The sequence below is a fragment of the Halichoerus grypus genome, chromosome 4 (genome assembly GCF_964656455.1).
Source record: "Halichoerus grypus chromosome 4, mHalGry1.hap1.1, whole genome shotgun sequence".
NCBI lineage: Eukaryota > Metazoa > Chordata > Mammalia > Carnivora > Phocidae > Halichoerus > Halichoerus grypus.
In genome coordinates this window covers 161,320,687-161,344,053 of record NC_135715.1, presented here as the reverse complement: position 1 = coordinate 161,344,053, position 23,367 = coordinate 161,320,687, and the positions used below count along the sequence as shown (strand labels likewise).

General features: G+C 37.8%; 1 protein-coding gene and 4 non-coding genes across 8 annotated transcripts in view; all 5 read right to left on the bottom strand.

Annotated features, from left to right (window-relative positions):
- NOP58 (NOP58 ribonucleoprotein) overlaps positions 1-23,367 on the bottom strand; it is a 31,484-nt gene that overhangs the window by 4,431 nt on the left and 3,686 nt on the right. Inside the window, exons 1-12 of one of the 4 annotated variants that reach the window (XM_078071202.1) lie at positions 19,863-19,943; positions 18,196-18,248; positions 17,874-17,991; positions 13,622-13,743; positions 9,954-10,090; positions 8,063-8,127; positions 7,002-7,136; positions 6,091-6,236; positions 5,232-5,358; positions 3,163-3,326; positions 1,675-1,809; positions 1,416-1,477 (exon numbers count right to left, since the gene is read on the bottom strand). In XM_078071202.1, the coding sequence (XP_077927328.1) occupies positions 1,416-1,477; positions 1,675-1,809; positions 3,163-3,326; positions 5,232-5,358; positions 6,091-6,236; positions 7,002-7,136; positions 8,063-8,127; positions 9,954-10,090; positions 13,622-13,729 (1,079 nt within the window). In that variant the 5' untranslated portion in view covers positions 13,730-13,743; positions 17,874-17,991; positions 18,196-18,248; positions 19,863-19,943. Of the gene's footprint in view, positions 1-1,415; positions 1,478-1,674; positions 1,810-3,162; positions 3,327-5,231; positions 5,359-6,090; positions 6,237-7,001; positions 7,137-8,062; positions 8,128-9,953; positions 10,091-13,621; positions 13,744-16,629; positions 16,652-17,873; positions 17,992-18,195; positions 18,249-19,862; positions 19,944-23,367 lie in introns of those variants that run through there. The other 3 variants (XM_078071200.1, XM_078071201.1, XM_078071203.1) reach the window with 3 other exon arrangements.
- On the bottom strand, positions 5,000-5,083 carry LOC118539778 (small nucleolar RNA SNORD11). The gene has a single exon (XR_004919329.1). It is a non-coding gene; the product is annotated as a small nucleolar RNA SNORD11 (small nucleolar RNA).
- Positions 5,950-6,031, bottom strand: LOC118539779 (small nucleolar RNA SNORD11B). The gene has a single exon (XR_004919330.1). It is a non-coding gene; the product is annotated as a small nucleolar RNA SNORD11B (small nucleolar RNA).
- LOC118539777 (small nucleolar RNA SNORD70) lies at positions 18,011-18,097 on the bottom strand. Its single transcript, XR_004919328.1, has one exon. It is a non-coding gene; the product is annotated as a small nucleolar RNA SNORD70 (small nucleolar RNA).
- Positions 18,787-18,875, bottom strand: LOC118539776 (small nucleolar RNA SNORD70). Its single transcript, XR_004919327.1, has one exon. It is a non-coding gene; the product is annotated as a small nucleolar RNA SNORD70 (small nucleolar RNA).

The window sequence follows — 23,367 nt, the reverse complement described above, 5'->3', positions numbered from 1 at the left end:
CTAAAACAAGAACTAATAAATCTCATAACTGGTGCTTCAAGTGCATGTGTTTAAAGTCAAAAGCATAATGGCATGAGAATATTAAAATATTGTTCAAAACAAGCTAAGGAATGTTTCATTTCTTAAGTTTATTTGTAGAGTCATGGCTGCTTAATTTTTATACATTAAAAACAATTTAAAAAACAAAGATCCACACTTACCAACTAAAGACACCAAATTAGACTTTAAAAATTACAAAATAGGGCCTGGGTGGCTCAGTTGGTTAAGTGACTGCCTTCGGCTCAGGTCATGATCCCCGAGTCCTGGGATCGAGTCCCACATCGGGCTCCCGGCTCAGCAGGGAGCCTGCTTCTCCCTCTGACCCTCACCTCTCATGCTGTTTCTCTCTCTCTCAAATAAATAAAATCTTTAAAAATTACAAAATATATATATGGTCACTGTTGAAAACTTGGAAAATTCATAAAACAAAATATTAATGCCCATAGCTGGAACACTTTTGGTTTCTTTCCAGAATAAAGGAAGCAATTTTTCTAAATACGTACGTTTAAATATATATGAATATTTATAGTAAGATGTTACTCCTTGCCCAGTTTAAAATTTTACTATTAAAATTCTTTTTTTTTTTAAGATTTTGTTTATTTGACAGAGAGAGACACAGCAAGAGAGGGAACACAAGCAGGGCGAGTTGGAGAGGGAGAGAGAGAAGCAGGCTTCCCGTGGAGCAGGGAGCCCGATGCGGGGCTCGATCCCAGGGTCTTGGGATCATGACCTGAGCCGAAGGCAGACGCTTAACGACTGAGCCACCCAGGTGCCCCTATTAAAATTCTTAATTACAGGAGTCCTAAGGGAGAATTTATGGGTTAATGACTAGAAACATTTTAAAGACTCCTGATACATACTGTCAAACCACTTTCCAGAAAAACTGCACCACATTCTACTTCCATCATCACAACCTTACCAGTACTGAACATCACCTCAAATAACCAAAATCCCTCTCCGTACATATATCTTTTGTTCATTTCATGGTGAGGTCTGAATACTATTTACTATCAACATCTGAAAATGAACTAAATATTAAGAGGAAAAAAAAAAAAGCCAAGGGGCACCTGCCTGGCTGCATCGGTTGAAGGAGTATATCACTCTTGATCTCGGGGTTATGAGTTTGAGCCCCATGCTGGGTATAGAGATTACTTAAATAAATAAGACTTTAAAAAAAAGAGAAAAAAGCCAAAATATATACCATGTATGTAATTTATTACAATATGAAAATGTTTGTGATTAAAAATTAGAAATATGGAAAACTATAAAAAAAATCAGAGACACTGAGGTGTTTGTTTTATTATAAACACTGCTGTTGTCAATTAAAATTTAATCAAGCAGATATTGTTCACCCATCCTCCCCCAAATGTACTTACCTTTTATGTTCGTATTTTTCTGTTTTTGCTAATGCTTTTCCTGTTCCACTTATTTTCCTTATCTAAGAAAAGATACCAAATCTTTGTAAATATAAGGGAAACTGTCAATAGCAGGAACAAAAAATGTTATTAAACATACTAAAATTTATCATTTAAATAAAACTACTTAGTAGGTGAAATGAGTAAGTACATAAACTACTTAAAGTTTATTTATTTTTGATAGCTAACACTTCTACAATAGGCAGGATGTGGTCCTTACCCCTCTATCTTCCAAGGTCCTCAACCTGGCCTCTAATTTGGCTCTGTTCTCAACTCCCATCGCAGAACTGGAATCTTCACCAAAAGCATCGTACCGGATAGCCAAAACAGTTTTGGCTGCCAGCATTCGAGAAATCTGATAGAGAACTTAAAGTTAGAGGCATTCAAACTATATTCCAAGTTGAGATGATAAAATCCTCAATAACTTATTCATGAGAAAACTGGAGCAAATCATCAACTCTATCATTCACTCTAGTATTTTTTAAAGTCAGGAATTATGAAGTATTATGAATCATACAACTCAAGCCACCTAGCTTATATCTGAATCTCTCAATGGTTAACTGGTTATATACAACCCCATTCGTTCTGTTGGATGAAATAATATTGCAGTAGTTCATGTCTAAAACAAGCTCAAACTACCCTTCTAATGTCTTCCTTTAATTTCTACTCAGTGACCTTAGTTCTACACCATGAGGTCATCTGGAAAAAGTGTAGCCCCCCTTTTAAGCTAATTAACACTTTATCAACCCTTTCATCAATCTGCTCTGAATTTTATAACATTTCAGTTTTTTTTCTTAACATTCTAGTTTCTGTTAAATTATGTACCCTAACCAAAAAGCGTGAAAGTTCTTAATATGCTGAAGACTCAGCTTTCTCATCTATAAAACTGATACCTTACATCTCACAGGGCTATTAAAAGGATTCACTTAAGTCCCACTAGGTGTTGATCACGGTGCATGGTTATTATTTTTTTTAAAGATTTTACTTATTTATTTGGCAGAGAGAGAGATAGCGAGAGAGGGAACACAAGCAGGGGGAGTAGGAGAGGGAGAAGCAGGCTTCCTGCTGAGCAGGAAGCCCGATGCGGGGCTCGATCCCAGGACCCTGGGATCATGACCTGAGCCGAAGGCAGACGCTTAACGACTGAGCCACCCAGGCGCCCCTTTTTTTAAATTTGTTTTTTAAAGATTTTATTTATTTATTTGACAGAGAGAGAGATAGCGAGAGAGGGAACTGATTATTTTAAAATTCATAAATGATGATGTTAAATTGATTTCTTGCCACACAGAAAACTTTTGATGTGCCATCAACTCCATCCCTCACAAACAGGTGGATTCTAGAAAAATCCTAATATAGCAAAAGAAAACAGCTTTAACAAGATCAGTAACACTTTATCTTTAAAAAATAATAGTAATAATAATTTTTTTTTTTAAGTAAGCTCCCAACATGGGGCTGGGAACTCACGACCCCGTAATGAAGAGCTGCATGTCCCACTGACTGTGTTAGCCAGGTGCCCCCAGCAACACTTCCTTATATTATTTTCTTTCACAAAAGTGTTTTTTAACTCAAGAATTCACCATTCTCTATTTAATGACAAAGAAGCAGTAGAAAAATTTTATTGCATACTATAGAATAGGCAGAAAATGAATTATCGGTGGGCGGGGGAGGGAGAGAAAAAACAACCTGCCTCAGAAGAAATGCAACTCACCTTTCCTTTGTGTTTGGGACTTGTCTGGCCTACGAGTGAAGCATGATAAATGAGACCATACTTTGGGGTATCTCGTCTAGACTTCAGGGCTCTGAAGAGTGCCTTTTCTGCTCCAAGAATCTGAACCGTAGAAGCTGCATGTTTGGCCAAATTCAAAAGAGAACCTTCAAAAAAAAGAAGTAGTTACAAGGAATGCAATTCCAAGTATTTGAAAGTTCCATGTATTAAACATAAGACATATAATCTAAGTATTATAGCCACCAGAGTAAATAAAAATCTGATATAATAGATTCTATAGTCAGAGATTCCCTAAAAAGCCTCAGCATTTGTGATTTATCCATGCAGCACCATAAGCAGAGGCTTACAATGAATGCTTACAACAAACTGAAGGTGCAATTAAACTTATTTGCCGGAGAGATGGTATTAACTATTCTACATTCCATTAGCATACCACAGAGGAGGATTTTAGACATCAAATATTCTGCTTTAGATATGAAAAAAACATACAAATATATGGATACTCAGGACATCTCAACAGAACTATGTGATAACTTTCTCACACTTTATCTCTGTTGTTTAAGATATGGATGAGGAGATATAAGTACACTAATCAGGTATAAAAAGTTACTGCTTTGGAGCGCCTGGGTGGCTAATTGTTAAGCATCTGCCTTCAGCTCGGGTCATGGTCCCAGGGTCCTGGGATCGAGCCCCACATCGGGCTCCCTGCTCCGCGGGAAGCCTGCTTCTCCCTCTCCCACTCCCCCTGCTTGTGTTCCCTCTCTCACTGGGTCTCTCTCTGTCAAATAAGTAAAATCTTTAAAAAAAAAAAAAAGTTACTGCTTTGTTAGATTTATTGCACAGATTTTGTCAGAACAGACCACCAACATTAATGCTCAACCACTAGATACATATTTAAAATTCAACACAAGCTTCTGTTAATCCCTGCATCTCTGACCACAGGAAGTTTAGTTAAGCCTATGAAAATTTGGATGCAGACAACAAACCAGCCAGATGATTCCCAACCTCACAGCTGAGGGTATTTGAATGGGCTGTCTGACTAATGATGCAGTTACAGGGGCTATTCTAGTTTAGACACTTTGATGTAGATGATACATTAAGATCTTCTGTGACGGATTGTAATGATGACTCCTGTAACCGTGATACTTCACTCTATTTGCAAATATTCGATTATACAGTATTATTTTTATAGCATACCTTCTTTGTAGCATCAGCATACACACATATGAAGTCTTTTTTTTTTTTTTTAAAGATTTTATTTATTTATTTGAGAGAGAGAGAGAATGAGAGAGAGCACATGAGACGGGGGAGGGTCAGAGGGAGAAGCAGACTCCCTGCCAAGCAGGGAGCCCGATGCGGGACTCGATCCAGGCACTCCAGGATCATGACCTGAGCCGAAGGCAGTTGCTTAACCAACTGAACCACCCAGGCGCCCCACATATGAAGTCTTACTATAAATTTACTAAAAATATTTTGCATGTCAAATATATTAAAATAGCATATTCAGTAGTGAACCATCTTTAAAAAAAAAGGGTATATATCACCTGTTGTGAGAACTATTCCTATTTAATCTGATGAGTTTTTTTTGTGTTTGTTTGTTTTAGAGATGGGGGGCAGAAAGGGGGAGAGAGAGAATCTTAAGCAGCCTCCATCTCACAACCCTGAGATCATGACTGAGCCGAAATCAAGAGTCAGGCGCTTAACCAACTGAGCCACCCAGGTGCCCCTAATTTGGTAGGAAATATTAACTGATTTCAACCTCCTGCATTCATCTGATTATTCTCATTAATGGTAATAAACATCTGACAACGGACCACAAGTGCCTCAGAAGAGGTAGTGACTGAAGATGCCTTCATTATCCAAAAGGATATCAGGCATACGCATCAGAATCATCATTGAACACTTGGTCCTTAGTCCTCTCCCATATACCATCTACTTATATTTATTACCTAAATTTTTTAATAAATGTAATTTTAGATGAAAAAATAATCCTAGGAGGAAAACAACCTACTCTAAATATCCCTATTTATAAGTTACATTAAAATCATCACCTGCATGAGCAATGAGCCGTGCTCCCACTAATTCCCCAACCATGACTGTAACATTTGGTGCAATGGCCATCATTCGATTTTGCAGATATTCATAGAGCTGGGTTCTATATTCTGAGATTTCAATTACCTAGTATAAGGAACAAAATCAATATACCACAAATGACTTGTGTAAAAATCACATAAAAACCACATGTCTGAAACAACAGAGTCCTAAATTGTCATAGATCAGCCGTGTAATCCTGGGAAAACAAAGCATTCCTTATCTCAGTTTCCCATTTTAAGAGAGATTTTATGAGATAATAAATGCAAACAACCTACTACACTGCCTAAAAATATTAGTCAATATTACTGTTATTTTTAAAAACTCCAAGGGCTAGACATTGTGTCTTTTTTTTTTTGGTGATCTTTTTTTTAAGTGTGTGTGATCTTTTTTTTAAGATTTTGTTAAGTAATCTTTACACCCAACATGGGGCTCGAACTTACAACCCCAAGATCAAGAGTCACATGCTCTACTGTGATCTCCAAATTGGCGGGGTGGGGAGCATGCCAGGATACAAACACAGAGGCTGGAATTAAATAACTCAAGCTGTATTTCTCGGTCTTATTAACGGATTCATAATTCATTATCCAGACAATGCTAGCTAACAATACAAATAAATTAGATAGTATTCTTTCAACTTACTTCAGTATGTATTTCCCCCTCTAATTATACAAATCAAGATGGCATCAGATGAGGTAGTGACTGAACACCCTCATATTTATCAGGTGAATGGTAAGTTTAAAAATCATCACTGCCATCAGAAAATTATTTTACATAGCCGGTCCCACCACAACTAGTTTCTCCATGTGTATAGTTTACCTGAGTGCAAAGATGCAGAATATTGCAAATATCTTCTTCTGAAACCTCTGTTCCCATTGATATCTCCGCAGCTGCTTTCACTTCTGCTTCAACTTCCTCTGGCAGTAATTCAGAAAGTTTGGCTGAGGCATAATTCTTCCTATCGCCTATGGAATGTTTGCAGAGGATGAGGGAGAATCACTCTTCAACAAATTATATAAAATCCAAATAGTCAAAAAAAAAGTAGAGATAAGCCAATGAAAAGGGTGCCTAAACAAAACAAAAAGCGAACAAGTTTGACCTACTAATTTTCCTTATGTAAGGCTTGATTTTGAGATTAAAATCTCTCCCCATCATCTCCCTCCAAAAAGATATAAATTAGAATAAAAACAAAATACCCCATAAAACAGGACTAATAATATTATAACAGACAATTTATAGCTAAGGTTTTATTAAAGTCAGTGCCATGAATTCTTGGGGTGGTAATACGGTAATGCAATATGAGCCTGGTTAAGTCCCATTTGTTAACAATCGTTAGGTTCTTCTACTAATATTATTACTGTACACTGGTATGGAATATAACACTAACAGTAGAGAAAGCAGTACCAGCTTTAGTATTATAACATATTGCAGGATTTCCCACGTCTACAGTTGCTCCTATTAATGGTAAATTCACTGAGATACATTCCACCTTAAGAAGCCAATTTAAGAAAAACCAAATCAGAGAACCACGTTCTCTTGTTGTACTGGCCATTGAAGTCAAAGTTCAAATTACCAGTTTCTGAATCCCAACAGACACTAATTTGGCTACACTCCCAAAATACACATAAATTGTAAGGAACTCTGGGAAGCTTATTAAGAAAAAAAATTACTATAACTCATGTCTTGGGATGCAAATAAATTATTTTCAATGCCTTAAAGGATAAACTTACCGACTTTCTGTAAACACTTGCAGTATGTCAGATTATCTGAAATAATTTTTCCTAATTCAGGGAAATGCCAGCCATACCATTCTCTACACCGCATAATGTAGTTGTTTAGTTCTTTATCTAAGTCATCTAACAAGGCTGCAGTAGATTAAAATGAAAAAGAGGAACATAAAAGGGCTTTAAAAAACTAAAATATACATAAAATTTACCATTTTAACCATTTTTAATTGTAGGTTTCAGTGGCATCAAGCACATTCAAAATATTATTCAATAATCACCCACTATCCATTTCCAGAACTCTTAGATCATCCACAAATGGAAACTCTGCACCCATTAAAAACACCTCATCCCCACCTTCCTCCATCTCCTGGTAATCTCTTCTACTTTCGGTCTTTTACGAATTTGCCTGTTCTAGGTACCTCATAAGTGGTATCACACAACAGTTGTCTTTTCTGTGTGGCTTATTTCGCAGCATGTTTTCAAAATTCATCCATGTTGTAAACCTTTTTAAGGTTTAAAAATAATTATCCATTATGTGTATGTACCCCATTTTGTTTATCCACTCATCTGTTACTGGGTATTTAGGTTGTTCCATTTTTTTGGCTATTGTGAATAATGCTGCTACAAACATAGGTGTGTATGTATCTGTGAGTACCTGCTTTCAATTCTTTGGAGTACATACCCAGAAATGCAATTGCCATTTAAAGGGATTTTTAAAATTGGAAACTTAAGAGTATGATGTTTCCAAAATTCACTTAATGACATGGGAGAATAACCTATTAAAAAGCAAAGTGAAAAAAGCACAATGCACTAGATCCCACTTATTGATCTGCTTCATGGAAAAAGACAAATTTGTTAACATCACTAGTGTTAATTCACCTTATCTCCAACTAGTCAAATTACGGGTGGCTTGCCTTTTCTATTCTGCATTTTCTAGTTTATTTACTTTGCTATTAAAAATCCTAATTAATCTTTTCCTTCTTCAACTGATAAAATTATAAAAGATACAGTTTTAACAGCAGGAAAAAGTTATGAGGATCAGACCTCACATGCACTATACTTACAAATTGCCTGAACAATCATGGTGTCCACTTTATCAGCACTAAATTTCAATCTATATCGAGACAAGCTGAGGATAAGGGGGGGGGAAATAAAAAATTACTGACAGCAGCTACGAAAAGAGTTTAATTAACATCTTAAAAAACTTTATTTTTATTTATTTGTCAGAGAGAGAGAGAGCACGCACACAAGCAGGGGGAATGGCAGGCAGAGGGAGAAAACAGGTTTCCTACAGAGCAGGGAACCCGATGTGGGGCTTGATCCCAGGACTCTGGGATCATGACCTGAGCTGAAGGCAATCGCTTAACTGACTGAGCCACCCAGGCGCCCCTTAAAAAACTCTTTAAAAACGAAAATCCCTCTTAGAGCATTAATTTTCCCAACACAGGAAAACCAGTTGGACAAGAATACAATATGCAAAACTAGGAAATACACATTTAAAAAGAAAATACAGGGGCGCCTGGGTGGCTGGTGGCTGGCTGGGCATCTGCCTTTTGCTCAGGTAATGATCCCAGATCCCTGGGATGGAGTCCCGCATAGGGCTCTCTGCTCGGCGGGGAGTCTGCTTTTCCCTCTCCCCCACACCCCACTCATGCTTGCCCTGTCTCTCTCTCTGAAATAAAGTCTTAAAAAAAGAAAATACATCGGTCCTGCTATAACCTGTATTTCTGAAATATGAATTAATTTGTGAAAGACAAACAGGATAATGCTGTGTAGTACAAATCATATTGGTTCATGTATGATTTTTACAGGGTTTCAAGGCTTTACACCAGGAGGTTAACATGTGAAAACAGAAAGCCCACGGAGGAACATTACTGTACATAAGGTTTTCTTAACCTTGGCACTGTTAACGATATGGGCATGATAATTCTTTGTTGTAGGGGCCTATTCTGTGCACTGTGGACATTTAGCAATATTCCTGTCCTCTACCCATTATGTTAGTAGAGACCTGACCCCATCTATAACAGCCAAAATGTCTCTAGCCATTGCCAAATGTCCTCTAAGGGATATTTAATTGCCCTTGATTGAGAACCACTGCTGTTATACAATGTCAATTAATCACAAGCTTGAATCTTGACGCAGTTTAGCTGCTTGTGCGCTCTTAAAAATGCTTATTACAAAGTTATCCTTAATTTTTATGCATTTTGCTCATCTTTGTAACTCAGCAGCTTTAACCCTTCCGTTGATTTATGCTATTTTTTGTCCAAAGGTACAGACCTGTTTATTATTCCTTTAATATAAATCTAACATGTCTTTTTAACTGTATTAATATATAGGGCTATTTTTGATAGTGCTCTGGTTATAAAGTTGCATAGCTTTTGAGTAATCTACCTTTAATCCTATTTTTTTCACTGAAAAACCCTGTTATTTTAGTGCAATCTCACAGAATGCCAAGCTTTTCAGAACACATATCACAGTACAGCAGAAATGCCTGTTCTAATGGACCTCTGGTTAAACATGATAGGTCAATGTGCTTCTCTTTGGCTTATTATAAAAAGTCAATACAAATCGGAGTAAAACAAACAACAGATACACACAGAAGGAGACCACAGCAGATGAGAAAATTTGGGGAGATGAAAAGATGGAGGGATAGCAAATGATTCAGTAGAGATCAGGGAAAGAAAAAAGGGAAAGCCCAAGAATTGTGGGGCTCAACACTTGAAGAAGGATAAATGCCTATGATGAGGACTGCCTGGGTTATAATCCAGGCCTCATAACTTACCAGGTGAATTGATTTTGGGCATCAGATTCATCTATAAAATAAAGATACTACTACTATCTTCCTCATAAGATTACTATGAGAAATAAATTAGTATTTGTAATATGCTTAAACCAGTGCAACACAATTGCTTATTAAACAGGAATAAGTGGACTTTATTTTCCAGTAAATCTCACCTGTGTGCCAATCCAAGACACATAGCTGCCATTTCACGTGGTTCTACTCCAGGGATTAATCCATCCATCTGGGAACGGATTCCTCTCATAAGTTCATTAACAACAGGACTATGGATACAACTGAGATTCAGCTTTTCCTGTAAGAAGAACATCTGTATCAATGAAATAAGAGTTTTGGGTACCTGGGTGGCTCAGTCAGTTAAGCATCTGCCTTTGGCTCAGGTCATGATCATGGGGTCCTGGGATCAAGCCCTGCGTCGGGCTCCCCGCTCAGTGGGGAGCCTGCTTCTCCCTCTGCCCCTCCCCCCTCACTTGTGTTCTCTCTCTCAAAATAAAGAAAATCTTTTTTTAAAAAAAAGAGAAATAACAGTTTTCAGGGGACCTAGTGGCTCAGCCGGTTAGGCATCTATATGCCTTTGGCTCAGGTCATGATCCCAGAGTCCTGGGATCGAGCCCCACATTGGGCTCCCTGCTCAGTTGAGAGTCTGCTTCTCCCTCTGCCCTGCCCCTTGCCCTGGCACATGCTCGCTCTCACTAGCTCTCTCTCAAATAAATAAAAAATCTTAAAAAAAAAAAAGTTTTCCTAAAACTATTTAAATATTAAAATAGCACAGATTTAAATATTTTTTATTTAAAAAAATTTCTCGTTTCACATTTTTGTAGTGTGTTTGTACAAAGAATAATAAATGCAGATTGTTTGATAAACACAGTACAGTACTGTAAATGTACTTTCTCTTCCTTCTGATCCCCCCCCCTCCACGCTTTTTTAAGTAGGCTCCATGCCCATGTGAAGTCCAACCCGGTGCCTGAACTCAAGAGTCAGATGCTTAACCAACCGAGCCACCCAGGTGTCCCCGATTTTCCTTTTTTCTTTAAAAAGACTTTTTTTTTTTTTTAAAGATTTTATCCATTTACTTAGGGGGAGAGAGAGAGAGCACACGTGAGCGCACGAACAGAGAGAGGGGGCAGAGGTAGAGAGAGAATCCCAAGCAGACTCTGTGCTGAGCACAGAGTTCAGATGTGGGGCTGACTCCATGACCCTGAGATCATGACCTGAACTGAAATCAAGAGTTGGATGCTTAACGGAGTGAATGACCCAGGCGCCACCCCCTTAAAAAAAAAAGAAAAAAAAGGATTTATTTTTAAGTAACCTCTACACCCAATGTGGGGCCTGAACTCATATCCCGAGATCAAGAGTTTTATGCTCCATCTACTGAGCCAGCTAGGCATCCCCGATTTCCTTAATAATATTCTTTTCCAGGGGCGCCTGGGTAGCTCAGTCAGTTAAGCGTCTGCCTTCAGCTCAGGTCATGATCTCATGGTCCTGGGGTTGAGCCCCACATCTTAATTCTGGGCTCTCTGCTCAGCAGGGAGCCTGCTTCTCCCCCTCCCCTCTGCCTACTTGTGATCTCTCTCTGTGTGTCAAATAAATAAGTAAAATCTTTAAAAAAAATAACATTCTTTTCTCTAGCTTTATTTATTTATTTATTTTTAAAAGATTTTATTTATTTGACAGAGAGAGACACAGCAAGAGAGGGAACACAAGCAGGGGGAGTGGGAGAGGGAGAAGCAGACTTCCCGTGGAGCAGGGAGCCCAATGCAGGGCTGGATCCCAGGACCCTGGGATCATGACCTGAGGCAAAGGCAGACACTTAACGACTGAGCCACCCAGGCGCCCCTCTAGCTTACTTTAAGAATATAATACCTAATACGTATACAAAATATGGGTTAATCAGCTATTTATGTTATTGGTAAGATTTCTGGTCAAAAGTAGGCTTTTAGTAGTAAAATTTTGGGGGAGTCAAAAGTTATTCACAGAATTTTTTTTAGAAAGATTTCATTTATTTATTTGAGAGTGTGGAGGGGCGGGGAGCAGAGGGAGAAGGACAAGCAGATTCCGCACTGAGCCCGACATAGGGTTTGATCTCACGACCTGAGCTAAAATCAGGAGTTGGCAGCTTAACTGACAGAATTTTGACTGTGCGTATGTGGGGAAGGGTTGGCACCCCCAACCCCTAAGTTATTCAAGGGTTTACTATACAATTTAACTTTTTACACACCCCACACACACTAATAAATTTTGTTCTGCACACCTTCATTTTTTTTCATTCTGCATTGTATTTGCTAAGTCCTTCATATAAATCTATAGTTCTAGTTCATCAAATGCAAATAATTACATGCATGCAAAATTAGATGTATTACATGATTAAGAAACAAATACTTGGTATGTATGTGCTTAAGAAACAATATTTGGTATGTATGAGTGATCTTCAGTGTAATTTTTTTTTTTAAGTAGGCTCCATGCCCAGCATGAAGCCCATTGTGGAGCTTGAACTTGCAAGCCAGAGATCAAGACCTGAGCTGAGATCAACAGTCAGATGCTTAACTGCCTGGGCCACCCAGGCACCCCTTTAATGTTAAGTTTTTTAAACAGAGAAACTGGGGGTGCCTGGGTGGTTCAGGCAGTTAAGCATCCGACTCGGGTTTTGGCTCAGGTCATGATCTCACGGTCGTGGGACTGGGCCCGAGTCAGGCTCTGCGCTCAGTGCGTAGTCCGCTTCAGATTCTCTCTCCCTCTCCCTCCTGTGCTCGCTCTCTCCCTCTAATAAATAAATAAAATCTTAAAAAAAGAGAAACTGAAAAAAAAAATTAAAGATACCTATAATCCCACCATCTAGCAATTTGTCATTCTGTATTTATTATGCTAAAATTTAATTTTTTTAAAAGATTTTCTTTCTTTATTTGTAACAGAGAGAGCACAAGCAGGGGGAGTGTCAGGCAGAGGGAGAGGGAGAAGCAGGCTCCCCACTGAGCAAGGAGGCAGATGTGGGACTTGATCCCAGGACCCTGGGATCATCACTTGAGCTGAAGGCAGACACTTAACTGACTAAGCCACCCAGATGTCCTTAAAATTTAATGTTTTTTAACAGAAAATTACAAACTAACACTTGTGGGCACTTCATGGAATGAATATAGAGACTGACATCATCACAGAAAACTTCATTACTTACCAGACAGTATTAGAAATAATTTATTTAATTGAACTTCTTAAATTCACAATCCTGACCTAAAAAAAGCCCCTCAAAGCTCCTTAGCATTTTCCTACCTAAGAAGACCTACAACATAATATAAACCTTACTTTAAAAAGCAGAGGTATGCTCACAAACACAGTAATTAACCTGTCACTATAATATCTACTATAATCACTGAAGATCAAAATAATCACGACCAGCTCTCAAACTGTTCTGCTTTTCATGCTTGGGAGTCCACTTTTCCAGTCTTTCCACTTTCATCTCCAGAGACTCTACCCCCTGCTAAAGTTTTCTAATAAAACACATACACTAAAAAGAAATGTCATATCCTCATTTCTGTTGAAAGAAAAAGAAATGTGACTAAACAAAAACATGGCAGGATATACATAGTGTTAACAGATCTCTGGGTGGCAAGGTTAAAGCTAATTTTTATTACTTTTTGGGGTTAATATTTTCTACAACAAACAGGCATTACTTGTATGTACTTGGGTCCTGATAATCGTATTGGAAATCAATTATTCTGTAGCCTAGGAAAAAAGATCATGTAATAACAAACAACTCAATACAAAGGCTAGGCTTTGTAGCTACTATGCTGTATGGTGAGTTCTGATTAGCAGGCATGAAAAACATATTTACCTTTATGACCCCTCCTAGTTTAGCATCAGCTACAGCCAGGGGTTCATGGGCTTCTTTTACTATTTTCTTCAGAACTTTCTTCAGCTGCTTATTGATTTTGCCCTCCATTAGAGCTGTGAATGCTTTTAAGGAAAAAGAAAAAAGAGTTAACTCTCAAGTTTTTTAAATTTTAAGAACCTCAAGATCTCGTTTAAACTTAAAGAATAAAGCAAAATAAACACCTCCTTTCAAAAAGTTCAATTTAACATTACTTCTAAAATGAAATGATAAATGTAGAAAACACTGAAGGAGTACACATTTCAGTCTCATCTGACCTTCCCACCCTCATTTCAGTTCTAGAACCAGAAGTTAAAAGCAGATACAGCATTCCTTTCCTTATGTCGTATGAAATCTACTCTTGAACCCAGACAGAGCTTGAATCAAAATGTTAGAGGGGCGCCTGGGTGGCTCAGTTGGTTAAGCGACTGCCTTCGGCTCAGGTCATGATCCTGGAGTCCCTGGATCGAGTCCCGCATCGGGCTCCCTGCTCGGCGGGGAGTCTGCTTCTCCCTCTGACCCTCCCCCTCTCATGTGCTTGCTCTCTCTCATTCTCTCTCTCTCAAATAAATAAATAAAAAATCTTTAAAAAAAAAAAAAAAAAAAGACAAAATGTTAGAAACAATCTATTTTGGAATGACAAATAGATTTACTCTCCAATGTTACTGTAGGCAGACTGGCCTGATGCTCTGTGAGATACCCTAAAATCCTGTCAAGACTGTAGTAAAAAGGAGTGTATCCATTTGGAAGGTCCTGCTGCAGTAAGCATGCCTGAATGAAGGCTTTGCTAATTCCAGATCCAGATGTCATCAGGCCTCTACCTGTAAACCTCCAGTGACAGAGAACTCACTACCCAAAGGGAGACTATTCTATTTGGGACTGCTTTCATTTTTGGCAGCTTCTAAATCCGCTACTTTGTAACTCTCACCCTTTCTTAGGCCTACACTTAGGATCTTCTGGACCCACATGGACTAACATCTCTTCTGCTATCTGTCAGGGTTTTGGCTGAATTTAAAGTATGCCTGCCAGGAAGGAAGTCGGCCACAATTTCTAAGCAGACAGTTTATGCTTAATTAGCCAGGTACCTTCTCTTTCCTCCTGACCACATCTCCATCCATTTGAGTTACAAGTCCATTTCATCTGTTATCTGGGAAGATGAAAGATGAGGACAAAAATCATCTAGCTACCACACAGCTCTTACAGAGCTCTTACGTTCTGAGAAGCTGAGTCTCAAGCTACTTTTTTTAGGTTATAACCTTTTACATACCATATTGTACAACACTGACTCCTTATAACCTACCTTTCTAGTAAGAGTTATATTCTTTCAAGTTTTTAATCTTCTATAATTAAAAAATTTTATTCAACTTCTAGCTTATAGTTATCAATCTTCCATATCTTTTATACTTCAGTGTTTTCCTTTTTTAAAAATTTCTTAAGCAAAAATTTCTACTCTAGAGCTAACATTTACATTTATCTTCCCTTTATTATTAAAAATCATGTTAATTACTCTTCATAATATATATTTTTAAAAGATGGCAGAAATGGTGACAGGTAAAGGGGAAACTGAGTCTTCTCTTACTTCACTAGCCACTTTTCAGCGTCCCCTAGTAATCTTCCCACTTCATCCAAAAGTAGGCTTGTACCAAATTCTTTTTTTTTTTTTAAAGATTTTATTATTTGTCAGAGAGAAAGAGCGAGAGAGTACCAAATTTTGCGGTACTATTTGGAAGACTTGCAACTTGAAAATCAGACCATAAAAATAAAGCTCTCCATACAAACGGTATAATCTGAACTTCTAGGACCAATATAAATTTCTTTTTTTTAAAGATTTATTTATTTTAGAGAGTGAGCAAAAAAGCAAGTGCATGCTCAGGGGGGAGGGGCAGAGGGAGGAAGAGAGAGTCTTCAGCAGACTCTGCACTGACGCCAGCTCCATCTCATAATCTGAGCCGAAACCAAGAGTTGGGTACTTAACCAACTGCACCACCCAGGTGCCTTTAAATTCTTAAAAAAATAAAAAATAAAAAAAATTCAACCTTTTATTTTCATCTTTTAAGTTTATTTATTTAAGTAATCTCTACACCGAACTGGGGCTCAAACTCATGACCCTGAGATCAAGAGTCACATGCTCTTCCAACTGAGCCAGCCAGGCACCCCAAAGACTTTTTTTTTTTTCAAGTAGGCTCCACATCCAACATGAGGCTTGAACTCACGACTCTGAAATCAAGAGTCTCATGCTCTACGGACTGACCCAGCCAGGTGCCCCTCAATATAAATTCTTGATATCACAACCCATCAGACTGTTTCTTAGGCTACGGGGTTTTTAAATGCATACTATGATATCTATAACCGCTCAGTTTGGGTTCTGTCACATCAAAATTTCCTTATAACAGGGAATGGAAGTTAATTCCCAGGAAAGACTGCTCTCTTAATAAGGTGATATTTGAGTTTCTAGTAAAAATAGATGGGAAAAGATTCTTGACAGAGCTCACTATTTTCATTCCTTTACCCAAAATATTTATGTGCTAGAATCCAGGAATTTGATGGTGAAGAACAATGTAGACTCTGCCTTCATGGAAAGTAGATGCGGGGGTGGGCTGGAGTTGACTTTAAATTCTCAGCTAGCATGGCATCTGGCCATTTATCTTTACATTATTTTAAGGAATACCAAGAACTCAGGAGGAAAAGGAGATATCCCTCAAGCCTCAGTTTTCCTATAAATAGTGATTAACATCTAACCCACAGGACTGCATCAAGGATTTAACAACAATTTTGAAAGGAGGAGTACAAAACCGGACAATCACTACATGATAAATATATTACCTATTAATAGTAAAAACCTGCTTCATGTTTGGGTAGAAGCTGGATCTATCCGTTTAATAAGGACTGGTCAGAAATATCTCAAAAAAGATTAAAGAGGTAATATGCAAAAAGGAATTCAAAAGAAGCCACTTGGGATCAGGGCCACTCACTTTACAATTCCAGCGAAGTTCAAATCACTGTCTATGTGAATAATGTCCCCCAGAGTTGGAGAACAGCCAACACAATCTCACTTGGAGTCTTAACAAAATCCTACCCATATAATTTTAAAGCTGTGATGAACAGATCTTTTAAAAAATTCTCCAGGCAGGGGTGCTGGCTGGCTCAGTTGGAAGAGCATGCAACTTGATCTTGGGGCCATGAGTTCAAGCCCCATGTTGGATGTAGACATTACTAAAAACAAAAAAACAAAACAAAACAAAACCTTCAGGCAAAAATTATCATAGTTGTGCTTTAATGGCTCTATGAGGCTTTAATTATTGACTTACTGATGAAGCAGTCCTAGAACTATTTTTAAAAATTAAAAAATTGGATCCATTTGTGGGTCTTCCTTCAGCTACCCTTCTGCCAATGTTGGGGCAGCCCATTAATATTCCAGCATGTTTAGTTACGTTCCTAATTTTTATAAGAGAATTATACCTTTCTCTTGGGGCTGATAACAAAATTATTTGGGTTTGTGAAATTCTTGCCTAATTATATGCCATATCCTTCCTTATGGTCCTACATTTTCAAATTATACCGCCAAGCGGTTGGCTGATTTGATATACGGAACTTAAGCAATTGAAAAATCCACAAGTAGGATGGGTTAGCCTGGTGATGGGTATTGGGGAGGGCACGTTCTGCATGGAGCACAGGGTGTTATGCACAAACAATGAATCATGGAACACTATATCTAAAACTAATGATGTAATGTATGGGGATTAACATAACAATAAAAAATCAAAAAAAAAAAAAAAAAAAAAAGGAAAGAAAAATCCACAAGCAGAATTTTATATCCAGGCTTCTTGTTTTCCCTAACATTAAAAAAAAAAAAAACAAAAAACCTTGAGACCAACTGCCAACTAAAGCCAAGCCTAGTTAATAACACCTATTGTCTGTTCTCCCATCATGAGGACCAGTTGAAGGACAGGAGTCATCCATTCTTCATGCCCCCTTCAGATTAACTCTTAAGCCTAGGTGTAGTTTTTGCATTAAAAACCAAACCAAACCAAACCAAACCATACACACAAAAGCCTATTAGTTTTCCTAAAACTTTTAATAATATTGTACTCTTCTGAACTAAAAATGTGTACTTCTGGAGAGCTGCTGTATTATTATTTCAACTGTGAATCCTGGCTATTCTCAACTTTACCCCTGGATTAGTATTATCAGACAGCTGTGTACTTGACTACATTACCTTGGTCCCTTGTAGAACAGCTTTTACTGAATTGTGCTTCAGCATTATGCTGTTGGTTTCCACAGGGAGATCAATTTAACCACTTCTCACCTCTCATCACATGGGGGGGAAACAAACCCTATGGTGAAAAAAGCTAACTCAATGTTGTCTCAGTGGTAGTGACGAATTTGAGTTAGATCACTTAAATTCAATTCCAAAAAGAATGCATCATTGACAACATTGAATAAGGTTAACTCAGGCAACTGAAGCAAATAATCTTTTGATAAGGATAATCAACTAACAAGATTAAAAAAAAAACAAAAAAGCTAGTCTTTCACTTTACCTGCTAATGCTTCTGCTGTATCCTGAAATTTCTCAAAATGTTTTAGCTTTACTCTAGAAGGAAGAAAAGAAAAGTTATGAGGGCATACTGGTTGTGCAAAAACCATGTATTTAGGAAAAAGGTTTTGGACTGTTTTGTTTACCAACAAAATACACTTTCCCGTCACTGGGTATCAGGGTGCAAAGTCAGATAAATTCTTCTTTAAACAACCAGTTTCTCTAAATGTTAGGTTAGTAATGTCTGGACTACTGCAGAGGTTGTAGGCTTTGAAGGAAAATAAACATCAGCAAAGAGGTTTGATACCACATCTCAACCACAGGAAAGATGCTGAAGCTTCAACATAACCTCTGCTGCTTAAAGCTGGACACAGATCCTTAGAAGGACAGAGAAGACCTTAGAAAAGGTATTAAGAGTCCCTCTTAAGGCAGGAATCTCACAACAATGATTTGTCCATCTCATACAAAGGCCATTAAGAAATAGTTTATCATCAAATCTGATAGCTGTTACCCTTATTTTACCCCCTTCCCCCCCATACAGGGTATATGCAAGGTAACATCATTTTATATTGAAACAAAAATATATGATGAATAATTCATTGTTGTCTCAGTGGTAGTGACGAATATTTGAGTTAGATCATTTATATTCAGTTCCAACAAGAATACATCATTGACAACAATGAATCAGGTTAACTCAGCCAAATGAAGTATACAGCCCTTGAAAAAAAAAACTAGTCTTCTATTATATCTAAGATAGTGTTGTTTTAAGGAAGATTTTCTTACCTGCCAGGGAACAAAAACCCTGGTGGGTCCCTTAAATACACACTTAACAACACAAAAAGATTTTAGGAAAAGTAGTAATTTCATCTTATTCTGCCTCTCCCCACCCCCATTTCCACCTTTCTGAAGTGGCATTTGTTCATCTCTATGCTTGCATAAATGCATATAGAGATATACAAGAACCCTGCAAAAATGGGATCACATTATACATATCATTCTGAAGCATGGTTTCCTTGGTATACCACTGACCTCTCTCCAAGTTAGTAAGAGATCTATAGATATACTATAATTTATTCAGTAATTCCACTACTTAGGGCCCCTGGCTGGCTCAGTCAAAGTAGAGCATGTGACTCATGGAATCTCAGGGTCATGAGTTCAAGCCCCACACTGGGTATAGAGATTAAAACAGTAACAACAGGGGCACCTAGGTGGCTCAGTTGGTTCAGTGTCTGACTCTTGATTTCGGCTCAAGTCATGGTCTCAGGGTTGTGGGATCGGGTCCCACAGGCTCTATGCTCACCACGGAGTCTGCTTGTCCTTCTCCCTCTGCTCCCCACCCCCACTCACAGGCTCTCTCTCTCTCTCTAAAACAAATAAACAAAATCTTAAAAACACCACCACTACCAGAGACTATGGACTCTGAAAAACAAACTGAGGGGTAGGAGGATGGGTTAGCCTGGTGATGGGTATTAAAGAGAGCACGTTCTGCATGGAGCACTGGGTGTTATATGCAAACAATGAATCATGGAACACTACATCAAAAACTAATGATGTAACGTATGGGGATTAACATAATAAAAAAAATAAAATAAAAATAAAAACTCCACCACTACCAACAACAAACACCAACTAAATGTTAACTGCTAAATTCTTGGTTTCAAGATGGCTTACATTTTATTTGCTTTCTCTGGAGTTTCAAATTCTTTCCACAAACTATCAACCTCTTGAAGTTTCTTCTCATTCAAAACCTGTAACAAACATTTAAATAATTTTAATGGCATAGCTTAGGCATACATAATTACACACTTCAAGTACAACTGCATATGTAAAATAAGAGTGTAGAAGCGATTTTTCCTCACTGAAGTAACAAACCAGTTTTCTTACCCACCATAAATTTTTGGTCAAATTAATAGCTCAAGTAGCCCATTTAATAACTGGATGGAATTCAGTTGAAGTCTTTGATGAAAACTTCCTATTTGAAGGAGCCACTAACCCACTAACCCCTTCACAAAGCATATCATATTCATAGAACATCAAAAGACTTTATTTGCCTACTTTCTAGAATAAAAAGTAAGTTTTATTTACTGCTACGATCATCCTAACAAAGTATTATGGATGGATTTCTCTAAAACTAAGATAGCATCAATTTTAGGATACCTCCTGTTATAAGAAAACTTAAAATGCAAAGAAAAAAAAGGGGCACTTTAAATCTATGAAAAAGTCATTAACATTTAGGTATATATATATTCTTTTTGACTGTCTTAACATTTTATTTATACATACCTTTAGGAATCATACTATACCACTTAGCATAACATGGACACAATCCTAGGTTTTAACAACCATTGTATGAAAATACCACCATTTTATGCCCTTACAGATGTTTAGGGTTTTTCTAAATTTTCCTTTTCTCCTTCCGAAAACAGTTTTGTGTGTATACGTGTTGTATTTCTATAGCACATATTCTACTGGAAGTGGAGTTAATTGATCACATAGGAAATGTATTACTTCACATTTGACAGATGCTACCAAATTGCTTTTAAGAGAGTCTATTAGTTTCACTTAAATCAAGAGTGAATAAAACTTATTTCCCGGGCTCCTGGGTGGCTCAGTTGGTTAAGCATCTGCCTTTGGCTCAGGTCATGATCCCAGGGTCCTGGGATCGAATCCCACATCGGGCTCCCTGCTCACCAGGGGGCCTGCTTCTCCCTCTCCCTCTGCCTGCCACTCTGCCTACTTGTTCTATCTCTCTGTCAAATAAATAAATAATCTTTAAAAAAATTATTTCCCTATACTCTCATCAAAATCCAATGTAGTAAGTCAACTGCCCAAGTATAACATAGGGTAGAATCAATGCTAAAATGCATTTCCCCCATATTTAACATTCTTGAAATTGGGATGCCTTACAACTGATGGGAGATTCAAGTTTAAAGTACAAATAGATATCATGCATGTCTTCTTATGGGGGGAAAAAAACCCAGCCAATAAATTAAAAACTATACTGATAAACATTTCATCAAATCTGTATTATCACAGAATATTTACACAGTAAGTTTTATTGTCCAGTTATAGCCTAGTATATATTTTTGTGATACAGCGTGAATACGACACTGCAAGTTGCACTTAATTTCTGTCAGACGAGCGTGGCAGGATGATTTTAAAGATTTGTTGTGTTGTTTAAATTCAATCACACATAGCTAAATTGATATATTTACAGAATTCGAGAAGTTGGTCAAAATAAATCGAAGTGAAAAAACTTAGAAACCAGAGTAAGAGCAGTAAATGATCCAAAAGCATAGTGTTCATATTTAAAAATTACAAGCTGGGGTGCCTGGCTGGCTTAGCCAGCAGAGTATGGGACTCTTGAACTCAGGGCTGTAAATTCAAGCCCCACGTTGGGCACAGAGTTTGCTTAATAAATATCTTCACACACATACAAAAAATTACAAGCCACTAACAATTCTATTTTGCCTATCATGAGAACTTTAGAATCCAAAGACATTCCAGCAAATCTCATGAATGCACTGAAACACTGATTCAGTTATTTTCTGATAAAGGAAGTTCACAGAACAGTCCTGACTTTTGGAAAAATAGTTTATTCAGAGAATGCCACACTAACCATATCCAAAGTTCAGGAATTATTGAGGATATGTACCAAACAGGGGATATGACTCATGAGTAAAATTTACATTTTTTGTAGTTGAAAAGCAAGTATATTTGGAGATAACAGTTGGGTAACAATCGGCATATTCAAGAGATATTATCAGCATTCTTAAAGTAAGAAAGGAAATGTAATGGAAACATTCAAGACTACTCAAAGGTCTCCAAAGACTCTGTTATGGCAAATAAAACCTTGCCATTCTGTTCCCAATTGTGCTACAACATATTTAAGAGAAAATTACTAATAAAGACAGCCTGAACAAAACAAAATTAGAAATAACTGCTATATTTCCTGAAAAATATGCCTCAAATTTTAGTCATTCATTTTCACACAAAGAAATCTGAAAACATTTGTATACAAAGTCCATTTTAAGTCTATTTTGGATTAAGATGGAATTATTTCCACTTCCAAGTAGAAATGGTGTATAGTTATTGCCATTAAAATCTTTAGCATAGTCTTTATCTTGCCCATACTATAGAGAGCAAGATGCAGTCATTCCTGCCAAGCAGTAACTTATATCAAGCAGTGGCGCAAGCAACCAAGGCATTTCGGCTTAGACCAAATATTGCCGAACCAGCACTGGCTGAGACCCACTCAGAAACGATAACCAGGAGAAACAGAGGTTTGCCAATCAAGACTGAATAAATCCCTTTTGAAATGATTTGCAGCAAACAGTCAAGACCTTATTAATGCTGACTCTTTCACATCTGCCCACATCAGAAAGGTAGCTGCCACCGAAGGCCCTGCCCAACTGACCTCTGAACAAAATACAGATTGTCTGGGGTGCCTGGGTCGCTCAGTCGGTGGCTGCCCTTGGCTCATGATCCTGGAGTCCTGGGCTTCCGGCTCTCTGCTCAGCGGAGAGTCCGCTTCTCTGCCCCTCCCCTGGCTCATGTGCGTGCGTGCGCGCGCTCTCTCTCTCCTTGCATGCTCACTCTTTTTTCTCTCTCTCAAATAAATAAATAAAAATCTTAAAAAGAAAAGAGATCCTCCACTGCATGAACATAATAAGCAACTAGTGCTGTGAGCTGACCGGCACCAGACCCAGGCCTTATTTCAATTGTGCAATGGAAGACTGCATTAACTTCCTACCTCCAACTTCCCCTTGTTCTGTCTTGTTTGTTGTGTAACTTGTGCTTTGCTCTCTATGATGTGTAAGAAGCCAAGTTAAACAGGTAGTGAAATGTCATCAAGTTTGGAGTCCTGTGGTATAATTATATTAACTTTGCTTTGAAACTGAATAAAGCTAACATTGCAGGGGGGGATGACACAACTTGTGCGTGCGCCTTCATAGTATACGCACGACACATACTTATATTTACAGATAAAACTAAATATGCAGGATTTGCTTCAAAACAATGTGGGGAGAATGGGAGAGAGATGGCCCACAAAACGGGTCTGTTGAAACTGAGTGATGGTGTACATGGAGGTTCTTTATAATCTACTACTTGTCTCCTTGAAATTTTTCACAATAAAGAGTAAAACACAAACATAAATGCATCCCATAGCATGCCA